The 13,636-nt window shown below is 43.2% G+C and overlaps 1 protein-coding gene across 4 annotated transcripts in view; it reads left to right on the top strand.

The window, feature by feature from the left end:
* UBAP1 (ubiquitin associated protein 1) overlaps window positions 1–13,636 on the top strand; it is a 100,379-nt gene that overhangs the window by 55,285 nt on the left and 31,458 nt on the right. For 3 of the 4 annotated variants that reach the window (XM_012463222.2, XM_012463221.2, XM_064380561.1), the window contains 3 exons: window positions 1,546–2,469; window positions 12,470–12,652; window positions 13,350–13,451. In XM_012463222.2, the coding sequence (XP_012318645.1) occupies window positions 1,546–2,469; window positions 12,470–12,652; window positions 13,350–13,451 (1,209 nt within the window). The remainder of the gene's footprint in view (window positions 1–1,545; window positions 2,470–12,469; window positions 12,653–13,349; window positions 13,452–13,636) is intronic. The other variant, XM_064380563.1, reaches the window with a different exon arrangement.

Below are 13,636 nucleotides of genomic sequence, written 5' to 3'. Positions count from 1 at the left end.
TTCGGTAACTAAACAACAAAAGTTAATGAACATTTGCTAGGAAAGGGAAGAAATTTTCAATTGTTTTTTGAATAAAACTTCAAAGAACAATGTTTATAGGCAATGGGAAGTTAGTTTTAGCCTCCGTTTTTAATGGAGGAAACCAGTTGCAAAATTGGATTTTCTCCACAGTTAGAAGAGCCGAGTCATTGTCACTGCTCTTTTCTCATTGTTCTGTTAGTGGTAGAAAGGAGGCCCAGTGATATGTAGAAAGACACATGGCCCCTCCATGTGTCTTTCTGAGGTACAGCAACTGGCTCAGGATTTAAAGTAACTTCTTGATATGTGCCTTTCTAGGCTTCTCTTTTGTTGTTTGAATTTGAAAGGCTTGAGAATGACCAGGGGCTCTTTCCTATGTTTCTTCTAGTCTAAAATTCTGGTGTTAGCATGTTAGACCTCTCTTTTCCCCCTTTTTTACTTTTACTGTGTCTCTAACCTTGGACATGCACATAGGCATTGTTTAGCTTAGTGCTTTGGGGTGAAAACCAAAGATTTTGGTTTTTCCTGTCCTTTGTGAATGTTGCTTTATATTATAGGTGTATTTCTTTTAAGTGTGCAAAAGAAATTTTTGTAAATTGAGCTATACTTAAGGTATTGTTAAAGAACCATGAAGTAGATCTTTGTGTAATTTGCTCTGTAAAAATCTTACTCTGAATATGCCTCGATTTCTTAGAAGATTTTCTGCATTTTAACTACAACCGTTCATCATAATCTAATAGATAGTGTTTAGGAGCATAGAATCTATAGTCAGACTGCCTGGGTTCAAATCCAGGCTCTTCTGTTTACCGTCCAGCTTTATGCTTGGTTGTAGACTCTGTTAAGTAGGGATAACAGTAGTTACTTTAAAGGATTATTTAGAAAATCTGGAAAGTCAATATATAAAAAGCGTTTAGAATCATGCATGGCACCTTACAGGTATTCTTAAATATTCGGGGCTATCATTACCTGGCTTGGGATTTGACATTTCGCTACATAATAGAGACCTAAGGAGGGTCTGTTGCCAGATTGCTGCCCACAAGAGGCTTGTGATACTTTTGGGAAGTTAGAGATTGAAGATGAAAGCTACATGTGGTCATATATGCTCAGCATCAAATGACTGATAGAGACAAATGCTGTAAGAGTTACAAAGAAGGAGTGGGCCATCAGGAAAGCTTCACAGAGGAAGTAACTGAGCTCTGCTTGAGCCACCAATGAAGAATTCTAGGAAGGGAAATGGCCTGAGAGAGAGAGAAGGGAAGTAGCAAGGTACATTTGGCCTGGCATGTTGGGTTAGAGGTTGTAGGAGTTCTTTCTAATTAATTTCTACAAGTAATCAGGGAACATAGTTTGGTTAAATCTTATAAGGACATTGGAAGCCTTACTCTTTTTAGTGGGGATCATCTCACATGCTTTAAATGCTGCCTTGTCCGGTTTTCCTCTTGCACCAGGAGTGAGGAAGGAGTGCATTGGGTAGGGGAAGGATGGCCACTTGGGTTCACACCCTCTTCCTCTGCTGTATCTTTGCAGTATGACTTCTCCTTGGAAAAGAAAACCATTGAGTGGGCTGAAGAGATTAAGAAAATCCAAGAAGCCAAGCGGGAAGCGGAGCTCAAAATTGCAGAAGCAGAAGCTGAAGTGAATTCTAAGAGTGGCCCAGAGGGTGATAGCAAAATGAGCTTCTCCAAGACTCACAGTACAGCCACAATGCCACCTCCTATTAACCCCATCCTTGCCAGCTTGCAGCACAACAGCATCCTCACTCCAACTCGGGTCAGCAGTAGTGCCACGAAACAGAAAGTTCTCAGCCCACCACACATAAAGGCAGATTTCAATCTTGCTGACTTTGAGTGTGAAGAAGACCCATTTGATAATCTGGAGTTAAAAACTATTGATGAGAAGGAAGAGCTGAGAAATATTCTGGTAGGAACCACTGGACCCATTATGGCTCAGTTACTGGACAATAACTTGCCCAGGGGAGGTTCTGGGTCAGTGTTACAGGATGAGGAGGTCCTGGCATCCTTGGAACGGGCGACCCTAGATTTCAAGCCTCTTCATAAACCCAATGGCTTTATAACCTTACCACAGTTGGGCAACTGTGAAAAGATGTCACTGTCTTCCAAAGTGTCCCTCCCCCCTATACCTGCAGTAAGCAATATCAAATCCCTGTCTTTCCCCAAACTTGACTCTGATGACAGCAATCAGAAGACAGCCAAGCTGGCGAGCACTTTCCATAGCACATCCTGCCTCCGCAATGGCACGTTCCAGAATTCCCTAAAGCCTTCCACCCAAAGCAGTGCCAGTGAGCTCAACGGACATCACACTCTTGGGCTTTCAGCTTTGAACTTGGACAGTGGCACAGAGATGCCAGCCCTGACGTCCTCCCAGATGCCTTCCCTCTCTGTTTTGTCTGTGTGTACAGAGGAATCATCACCTCCAAATACTGGTCCCACAGTAAGTCTTTTAAATCCCTCCCAACTCCCTTTCCTGAGGACAAATATTATGTTTTTTGTTGTTGTTTGGTTGTTGTTTTTCAAGGCAGGGTCTCATTCTGTTGCCCAGGCTAGAATGCAGTGGTGTCATCGTACCTTACTGTAGCCTCGACCTCCCAGGCTCAAGCAATCCTCCCCAACATCATCCTTCTGCATAGCTGGGACTATAGGCATGTGCCACCACACTCAACTAATTTTTGTATTTTTTGTAGAGATGGGATTTTGCCATGTTGGCTGGGCTGGTCTTGAACTCTTGGACTCAAGCGATCTGTTTGCCTTGGCCTCCCAAAGTGCTGGGATTATAGGCGTGAGCCACTGAGCCTGGCAGTACAGAATAACACATTATTGATTCTAGAATAGAAATCATAGAAGTCAAGAACCTTTTGCTATACCAGCTTACAGAATTTTTTTTTTTTTTTTTTTTTTGAGATGGAGTCTCACTCTGTCGCCCAGGCTGGAGTGCCGTTGTGTGATCTCAGGTCACTGCAACCTCCACCTCTCAGGTTCAAGTGATTCTCCTGCCTCAGCTTCCCAAGTAGTGGGGACTACAGGTGTGTATCATCACGCCCAGCTAATTTTTGTATTTTTAGTAGAGATGGAGTTTCACCATGTTGACCAAGCTGGTCTTGAACTCCTGACCTCACTTGATCCACCTGCCTCAGCCTCCCAAAGTGCTAGGATTACAGGCATGAGCCACCAGGCCCGTCCAGCTTACAGATTTTTTTAAGTGTAAAAGCACAAGAGACTAGAGCCAAAAAGGAGCCTGAATGTATTGGTGGGATATCTGTCAGAGATCATAACAAGCCTGCTATTAGCTGGTAAAAAGATATAAAATCTTTGCTTGTTTTATAAGTCCCAGCAATAGCATTCTTGGTCAGTGATAGTCTGTGTGAATACTTCTATTGTCAGTGCTCATAGCTGCTTGCAAACGTCCGTAAACCTTGGCCCAGATAAACTTGATAGAGTGCAGAACACCATTATCTTCTTGGACTAGGCTTCATTCTAATTCCTCTTGGTCAGTTGTTGGGCTCTGGTCAGCACTGTACTCCTTCCTCTTCATGGTACTTTGTATGCTTTAGAGAAATTAAAAGCTTCCTGGAAAAGATCAGGGATCCTTGGCCAATACTCCCTTCCTCTCATTTAAAGTTAGATTAATCATTTAGAGATCAAAGCCAATACACCAACAGCAGAGATCTTTCTCAAACTACAACACTTGTCATTCTTTGACCAACCTGATTGTGGAGTTTCTTTCTGGCCTATTGATCTCAGGATGGGAAGGGGCCTGCTTCTTGTTGGCTTGAGAATTTGCTGCCTTCTACCTGCAGGTATAAACAGAGCTGGTGTTCTGGTGTTTTTCCTTTTTTTTTTTTTTGAGACAAATTCTAACTCTGTCGCCCAGGCTGGAGTGCAGTGGCATGATCTTAACTCACTGCAACCTCTGATTCCTGGGTTCAAGCGATTCTCCCACCTCAGCCTTCTGAGTAGCTGGGATTACAGGCACGTGTCACCACACCTGGCTAATTTTTGTATTTTTAGTAGAGATAGGGTTTCACTATACTGGCCAGGCTGGTCTTGAATTTCTGACCTCAAGTGACTGCTTCCCTTGACCTCCCAAAAATGCTGGGATTACAGGTGTGAGTCACTGTGCCTGGTGAGTTCTGGTGTTTTTCTAAGGAAGTCAAGATTCCTATTCCCAGAGAGCAAAGCCTACATCCTGTCTTGGCCCTCTATCTTGTGTGTTTTTGAGGCTCACAGTGAGACCCTTTCTCAGAGAAGTGAGAGAAACATTTCTCTCCAGGATATCTAGTGACAGGCAGGAAAGTTGTCTTGGTGGTGGTCATGGTCATCTGGGTTCTATACATCTTTCATACCGAATTCCCAGGGAAGTGTTCCTGGAATTAACTATTTTAGGCCCAGTGTTTGGGTTTCATTTTTGAGGTTTTGATTTCATGTTTTACTATTTATATAAACCAAGCTTAGAAGGTGAGACATCCATGGGATAATCTTAAGAGCAATCTTGGAATGTTTGCTATTCTGAGTTTCTCCTACAACTGCCTGGTCTAGCCAGTGTCTGCCCAGTGCTTCCCAGCCCTTGCTGTGCTCACAGGTGAGGCTAATTCTGCTATTGTGTTCTCTTTCTCTAGGTATAGATGCATTCCTTACTCTTTCACAGTTAATTCAAGAAAATCTCTCGACTTTTTCCCTTGTATTTTTGTGTTCTGAATTTACTAATTGTATCCAATAAACAAAGAGTAGCACCAGTTTGCCTTTAAATTGTATTTTAGATAAATTTTGACATAAAATTCCTTAGGTTTTAGGTATTCAAATCTGTTGATCATTTCTTATGTTGCCATTACTTTTATACAGAGTCCTTCTTTATCTCTATTTTTTAAAATGAATTTATTTTTGTCAGAGTAATACAAACACATTTTAATGAAATCAAGTAGCTTTTAAAAGGCTTATTACTGACAAATAGTAGCTCCCTGCCTCACCTTGTCCTTTTCAGTTTTGCTTCCCATGGTCACTTTTAGCTTATTAAGCTATTTCTGCCAGGATTTATCTCTGTATTTCTAAATAAAATGCTTATATTGATTTGTTTAAATTTATCAATTTTAGACAGTATTATACTTCTTGTTATAGAACTTGAGGATCTAGCTCTTTTAGTAGCCCCTCCCTCCTTCCCTCCCGTCCCTAATCCTCCATCATATTTATATCACAAATTTTAGGTAAGTTAATATTATTGTTCACATTTTTATGATTGGGTAAATATTTATTGCTGAGTTCAGACAGTATATTGTGATTACTTTGTGTTTTGTTTGAGACGGAGTCTGTCACTCAGCTGGAGTGTAGTGGCATGATGCAACCTCCGCCTCAAGGATTCAAGTGACTCTCCTGCCTCAGCCACCTGGGTAGCTGTGGTTAGAGGCATGTGCCACCATGCCTGATGAATTTTTTAAATTTTAGTAGAGACAGGATTTCACCACGTTGGCCAGGCTGGTCTTGAACTCCTGACCTCAAGGGATCCACTCACCTTGGCCTCCCAAAGTGCTCGGATTACAGGCGTGAGCCACTGTGCCTGGCCTCTGTTTTTTGTTTTTGAGACAGGATCTCACTCTGTCACCCAGATTGGAGTGCAGTGACGGGATCACAGCTCACTGCAGCTCTGACCTCCCAAACTCAAGAGATCCTCCAGCCTCAGCTCCTCCAATACCTGGGACTACAGGCACATGCTGCCATACCCAGCTGATTTTTGTATTTTTTTGTAGAGACATGGTCTTGCCATGTTGCTCAGGCTGGTCTGCAACTCCTAGGTTCAAACGTTCTGCCTGCCTTGGTCTCCCAAAGTGCTAAGATTATAGGTGTGAGCCACTGCACCTGGCCTGTGATTACTTTTTTTGGCGGCTTTTTGTTTCTTGTTGTTAAACTACCTTGTTTTTGAGATTTGCAGTTTTTTTTTTTTTTTTTTTTTTTGCATCTATTGCTAATTTTGTCCAGATACTTCAACAAGGCTATCAAAAACTTAATGATAATTTCCCCAAATACATTGGTTAACCTATCAGTTTTAAGTCCTTGCATATCTAAAAATGTCTTAATTTTACTCTCGTTTGAATAATTTGGCTGGATTTAGTTTTCTTAGTTGAAGATCATTTTCCTTTAGCATTTTCAAGACCATTCCTTCTTTCTTTTCTCTTTAACTTTTTAAGTTGAATATAAGCTCTACTGATTTCTGGCATTCCAGTGTCATTCTAAGCTCCGTTTTGTTTCCCCTTCTCTTCCACCTCTGAAAGCTTTTGGGATCTTTTCTTCATCTCTGGTAATTTGAAATTTACCGCTTGATGTGCCTTGTTCAGTTATTGTGTTAGGTCCACCTGGATCCTTTCAGACTGATGTTCAGCTCAGTTTTAAAATCCTGGGAAATTTAAAACATTCCTTTGAGATTAATTTATTTTTTTATTTTTCAAGAATTCCTGGCTGGCCTACTACTTTTGCAGGCTAAGGAAGGATTGCTTGAACCCAGGAGTTTGAGATCAACCAGGGCAGCATAGGGAGACCCCATCTCTATGAAAAGAAAATTAGTTGGATGTGGTGGCACATGCCTGTAGTCCCAGCTACTAAGGAGGCCAAGCTGGGAGGATTGCTTGAGCCTTGTGATTCAAGGCTGCAGTGAGCTGAGTTTGAGCCACTGTACTCCAGCCTGGGTGACTGTCTCAAAAAATAAAACCAAAACAAGAATTTCTGTAAGTTAGATATTGGATCACCTTAACTGATGCTGATGCTGTAATTTTCTATCCCCTTTCTATCTCTTTGTGTTTTTGTTTATGGTTTTTTTATTTTTGTGGGTACATAGTAGTTATGTGTATTTATGGATACATGAGATATTTTGATATGAGTATGCAATATGAAATAAGTACATCATGGAGAATGGGGTATCCATTCCCTCAAGCACTTATTCTTGATGTTACAAACAATCCAGTTATATTCTTTTTTTGAGACAAGGTCTGGCTCTGGCGCCTAGGCTGGAGTACCACGGTGCTATCTCGGCTCACTGTAACCTTTTCTGCCTCCTGGGTGGAAGCTACCTTTCCACCTCAGCCTCCTGAGTAGCTGGGACTACGGGCGTGCACCACCATACCTGGCTGTTATAGAGACGGGAGTCTTGCCATGTTGCCCAGGCTAGTCTTAAACTCATAAGCTCAAGTAATCCTCCTGCCTTGGCCTCCCAACATTCTGAGATTACAGGTGTGAGCCACTGTGCCTGGCCCATGTATACTCTTTTAGTTATTTTTAAATGCACAATTAAATATTACCATTATTTGAGACTCACTTTGTCACCCAGGCTAGAGTGCAGTGGCACAATCTTGGCTCACTGCAGCCTCTGCCTCCCAGGTTCAGGCAATTCTCCTGCCTCAACCTGCCAAGTAGCTGGAATTACAGGTGTGTGCTACCATGCTTGGCTAATTTTTTTATTTTTTTATTTTTTGAGACGGAGTTTCGCTCTTGTTACCCAGGCTGGAGTGCAATGGTGCGATCTCGGCTCACCGCAACCTCCGCCTCCTGGGTTCAGGCAATTCTCCTGCCTCAGCCTCCCAAGTAGCTGGGATTACAGGCACGTGCCACCATGCCCAGCTAATTTTTTTTGTATTTTAAGTAGAGACGGGGTTTCACCATGTTGGCCAAGCTGGTTTTGAATTCCTGACCTCAAGTGATCCACTTGCCTTGGCCTCCCAAAGTGCTGGGATTACGGGTGTGAGCCACAGTGCCTGGCCAATAAAATATTGTTGACTGTAATCACCCTGCTGTCTTATCAAATAGTAGGTCTTATTCATTCTTTGTTTTTTTTGGACCTATTAACCATCAGCCCCTCACTACCCTTCCCAGCCTCTGTGGTAACCATCCTTTTACTATCTGTGTCCATGAGTACAATTGCTTTGATTTTTAGATGCCACACATAAGTGAGAACATGTGATGTTTGTCTTTCTGCATCTGGCTTATTTCCCTTAACATAATGATCTCCAGTTCCATCTTCTTGTTGTTGTTGTTGTTGTTTTTGTCTGTTTTTTTCCTTTTTGTGGAGAACGGGGTCTCGCTATATTACCCAGACAGGTCTTGAACTCCTGGGCTCAGGCTATCCTTCCACCTCTCCCTCTGTAAGAGCTGGGATTACAGGCGTGAGCCACAGTGCCCGGCCCATCCATGTTGTTACAAATGACAGGATCTCGTTCTTTTTCATGGCTGAATGGTACTCCATTGTGTATAAGCACATTTTCTGTATCCATTCATCTATTGATGGACACTTAGGTTGCTTCCAAATCTTGGCTGTTGTGAACAGTGCTGCATGGGAGTGTGGATTGTGTTTACGTTTTATTTTCTGGGACATATCCTTAATTTACAACTTCAAAAAAAAAAAAACTTAAACTAAATGTTACAGCCTTTTATGTAATTAATTTTTCTCCATGAACCTGATAGTAGGTGATTATTTTTTAAAAGATGGAATTTTTGTCCCCTAGGCTGGAATATAGCTTACTGCCCCAGCCTCCTGCCTGGGACTACAGGTGTGTACCACAGTGCCCAGCTAATTTTTGTAGAGATGGGGATCTCACTGTTTGCCCAGGCTGGTCTTGAACTCCTGGGCTCAAGTGATCTCCTGCCTCAGCCTCCCAAAGTGCTGGGATTACAGGCATGAGATACTGTGCCTGATCTTAGTTTGTTTATCATCATTTCAGTGGGCTTTTGGGAAGAGATGGTAAAGACATTTGATCATTTTAGTGTGGTAAATGAAATTCCCCCTTTGAAAATTCTAATGGACTTAGATTTTTTCCACAACTGTTGATGAAGATCAGTAAGTGTAAAGCCATGTAATGTGATAAGTACTTTGCCAACAGTGGGACCAAAGCTTTGTGGGACGGCAAGTGGCAGTGTGCTTGCCAAGTTGTGCACACACATTAGCAATGGGTGAAAAGGAAGTATATGGAAAGACTTGGTAGAAGCTGTCTTGATTGAGGTCAGGCTCGAGGGCTGCATAGGTATAGAAAGGACTGCTACCGTCTGAAGCCTGAGAGCATGCTCAGATTCTTCAGAAGATTTAGCACTAATATTTGTCTCCTCTCACAAACTTACTTTCTCTCAAACACTCATATTTAATTTGGAAAGATTCTGTAATAATTCTCATTTTTGTCTAATTTCTACTTGGTTACACATATGGAGCACTTTAGTCATTGAGTATGAATATCCCTTTTTATGCCGGAGTCAACCTTTGCCTCCTCCAGGAACTAAATTTTACCATTCTTTTATTGAAAAAATAATGGCAAATGGCTACCATGAATGCAGTAATGGTGTTTAAAAAGTCATATCTATATTAATCCTAAGAGCATTATATATATTTGAAAATGGTATCCTGGATTAAATAAATTTGGTGAATAACTGGAGAACCTAAACACCGCTGATGAGGGATCCTTTTAAACTTTGTCCGTCTGTTTGGGGTCTGCTGGATTAGCCTGTTGCCTGTCTGATTCATAAAACATTTATATGAAGGTGACATCTTATTTTGTTTTTCCCTGTTCAAGGAAAGTATCTGTTAGGATAGATGATACTTTAAAATGATTCATTACTCTCCCATGCATCTTTTAAAAATATATGGCCATAATGGTACAGCACGTACAATTAGTAAATATATCTTATTTTTTTCTTTATTAAGACAAGGTCTTGCTTTGTCACCTAGGCTGGAGTGCAGTGGCACATCTCAGCTCACTGCAACCTCCACTTCCTGGAGTCAAGTGATCCTCCTACCTCAGCCTTCCAAGTAGCTGGGACTACAGGCTTGCACCACCATGCCCAGTTAATTTTTGTATTTTTGTAGAGCCAGGGTTTTGCCTTGTTGTCCAGTCTGGTCTCAAACTCCTGAGCTCAAGTGATTCTTCTGCCTGTTCTGTCTGCCTTGGCCTCCCAAAGTGCTGGGATTACAAGCATGAGCCACCACACCCGGCCTATTGTTTCACTTAATACAGATGCTTTCTAAGTACCATGTTTTAAATAACTGTCATATGTTCATTATTTAACCTAATACCCTGTGCTGGATATTTGGTAGGTTGTACCTAATACTTATTACAAGTGATATTGAGATGGATATATTCCTATACATAAATATTGGTTTCCATTATTATTTCTTTAGACAAGTTTCCTAGAAATAGGCAGCTGGATCAAATAATCTGAACAGTTTTCTGGATTTTTTTTATTTTTTGAGACAGAGTCTCGGTCTGTCACCCAGGCTGGAGTGCACTGGCGTGATCTCAGCTCATTGCAACCTCTGCCTCCTGGGTTCAAGTGATTCTTCTGCCTGTTCTGTCTGCCTTGGCCTCCCAAAGTGCTGGGATTACAAGCATGAGCCACCACACCCGGCCTATTGTTTCACTTAATACAGATGCTTTCTAAGTACCATGTTTTAAATAACTGTCATATGTTCATTATTTAACCTAATACCCTGTGCTGGATATTTGGTAGGTTGTACCTAATACTTATTACAAGTGATATTGAGATGGATATATTCCTATACATAAATATTGGTTTCCATTATTATTTCTTTAGACAAGTTTCCTAGAAATAGGCAGCTGGATCAAATAATCTGAACAGTTTTCTGGATTTTTTTTATTTTTTGAGACAGAGTCTCGGTCTGTCACCCAGGCTGGAGTGCACTGGCGTGATCTCAGCTCATTGCAACCTCTGCCTCCTGGGTTCAAGTGATTCTTCTGCCTCAGTCTCCTGAGTAGCTGGGATTACAGGTGCACGCCACCATGCCTGGCTAATTTTTGTATTTTTAGTAGAGATGGGGTTTCACCATGTTGGTCAGGCTGGTCTAGAACTCCTAACCTCATGATCTGCCTGCCTTGGCCTCCCAAAGTGCTGGGATTATAGGTGTGAGCCACTGTGCCTGGCCCAGTTTTCTGTATTTATGCCACATTTACCTAGAGAGTACCAAATAATGTTTCTACCATTAGGTTATGTGAGAGTACTACATATATGTTTAAAATAGATATGATTTTATTAAAGTTTGTAATTTGCAGTATTCTGGGTATATGCCTGCATCCCACTGGGCATTCAGGAAGCATTATGAGAAGGGCAGGCAGTTGAAGAATAGTCCTGGCCCCTTCCTGGCTGGGGAACGTCACGTGAGAGTTGGGATTGCTCTGTGGCTGTTGGTATTATTGAGCCCAGGTAAAGCTTGTCTCTAAAGAGGGAGACACAATCTTCGACCTGCCAAGTGGCTACATTGGTGCGATCCAATCCTTGTGCCTTGTGACTCCTATAACCTAACGACAGCCCTGTGTCTGGCCTGCTGAGATGTGCTGTGGGTGAGGTGGTTACGCACAAACAGAATGGGCTCTAAGACCTGTAGCCCCCCTGGCTTTCCCCAGCAGACTTTGAGGAGAGCATCTGGTTATATCTATATCATTTTGAACTTGCTTCTAGGACAGAGGGCTTCCTACCACCTAACCAGGCTCTCCCCACCGCCAATAAAACAAGGAAATAAAAAAATTTTTCTCTGAAACATTTTCCCTGGTTCTTAGGACATGTACCGAGCTGTAAAAGAGCTTGTGATCTTGTTATTATGGTGGATAGGTCCTTTGGCCTGGGAGTGTGCTGTCTTCCTGCCTTGGGCCTGATTCATGATCAGAAGTGGTGGGGGAGTTAATCACAGGACTCTGTATGCCTGTCACACTGGGGTTAGTAAGTTCTAGTGGCAGGGAGTAGGCTGCCTGTAGCTGGTGGGCAGGACCCTTAGAGTCCAGATTCCAGTCCATGGGATCCAGCCTGGTGTGGCTAGCATGCCTTCAGTCCTGGTGCTGTAGGATGGTAGCTTTAGCAGGAAATGAAGCACAGTATGTGATGTAGGGCAAAGGTGTGCAGTCCCGTCAATACCCTAGGTTCCTGAGCTGTCTATGCATGAGAACTACACTCAAAGCCTCTGCCCAAAAGTAGTCGAGACTTTGGAATAGAGTTAGCTCGAAAGGGGAGTATTTGAAGTGAAGAATGACCCCTCAGAACTGATACTTCAGCCTGGGAAAGGGATAATCCTGGAGAGAAACCATTGCAGCCAGCTTGGACATCAGTCCTGGGGGCAGTCACAACTTCTTTCTTCAACTCAAGTGCTGGAGATTTGGGCATGCAAGGGCCTGTGGCGGTTGTGGCGCTTTCTCCATCACCAAGATGGGAGGATGAGGGCAGAGCAGGGCAGCCACAATTGCAGGTGAACTCCCAGCCTTTTCCCTCTCAGCTGACACTCCCCCACCCCTCCTCATTCCCTTTCGGGATGTCTGGCTAGCAACTTGGCTGTTTCTTCCAACCCGACTGCTTGACTTGGGGCTTGAGTAGTGTCAGAAATGCCAGCCCCTGGACGAGGCTGCTTCAGTGACTTCTTTGGGGGCCCAGGTCTTCTTGCTTTGATCTTCTTATTTCTCCACTACCAGGTCAACCCTCCTAATTTCTCAGTGTCACAAGTGCCCAACATGCCCAGCTGTTCCCAGGCCTATTCTGAACTGCAGACACTGTCCCCCAGCGAGCGGCAGTGTGTGGAGACCGTGGTCAACATGGGCTACTCATACGAGTGTGTCCTGAGAGCCATGAAGAAGAAAGGAGAGAATATTGAGCAGGTGAGTGGTTGGTCAGTCAGGAGGGCAGGCTCAGACCTGTGAAGCTGGAGTCATGTCCTGCCCGTGTCCTAGAGCCCCTCAGACTTGTAGCACCAACCTTTTCTGTGAGTTTGTGAGGACATGGGGCATGTTTTAGAGGAAGCCAGCAGCCTTGGGAGCAGTACTTCTTTTGGAAGCTATTCTGGAACCCAGGCTGAGAGACGCCGTTGGGAAATTGGAGCTGTTCTCCAACTACCCTGCTTTCTCGGCCTCTCCAAAAGGAGCAAAGTTAGGCTTGGGGTATGGTCAAATGTCTCCTTCCAGGAATTTTTATCCTGTCATATATGGCCAGAGAGTGTTGAATAGGGTACAGGAGTTTTGTTAAACCTTGGCGACATTTTCTGACTTGGGCTGTTTCTTAGAGGAGTAGCCTGCCCAGGCTGTGGAGTCGACATTCAGGTAGGTGTGTCAGCTGTGGCTGCAGCTCCTTTGGAAAATGGCTACTTATGTTTAGAAGTGGGTACCTGTTTGTTCAGTAAAGAGTCACTGGGGTCCTGTTGTGTTGGACACAGTCAAGGCACAAAGTCAAATCTTATCCAGTATCTGATAGCCTGGGGGTGGTGCGGGGAGTGGACTTCACACACTCTAGTTTGTTAAGATCTCTTGGAAAGCACAGCAAAGAGTAGTAGTAGGTGCTAAACTCTGTTTCTTTTCTTAGATTCTTGACTATCTCTTTGCACACGGACAGCTTTGTGAGAAGGGCTTTGACCCTCTTTTAGTGGAAGAGGCTCTGGAAATGCACCAGTGTTCAGAAGAAAAGGTGGGAATCTTCATACTTCATGGGGAACCCTCTGGAAAGCAGGGACTAAGTAGTCCATCCTGGTTTTCTCCCCTGGCCCATAAACAGCCTTTTTGCTTTGCTAGTAACTACATGCAGAAGCAGTTGAAGGGCAGAATCTCCCAAGTGTTCAGACTGGCCGAGGCCCGTGTTTGGCTTGGTTGAAG

The sequence above is a fragment of the Aotus nancymaae genome, unplaced genomic scaffold, assembly GCF_030222135.1.
Source record: "Aotus nancymaae isolate 86718 unplaced genomic scaffold, 86718_ANA_hifiasm-v0.15.2.pri h1tg000003l, whole genome shotgun sequence".
Taxonomy (NCBI): domain Eukaryota; kingdom Metazoa; phylum Chordata; class Mammalia; order Primates; family Aotidae; genus Aotus; species Aotus nancymaae.
The sequence above is the reverse complement of the archived record's forward strand: the minus strand, read 5'-3'. Positions and strand labels throughout refer to the sequence as shown.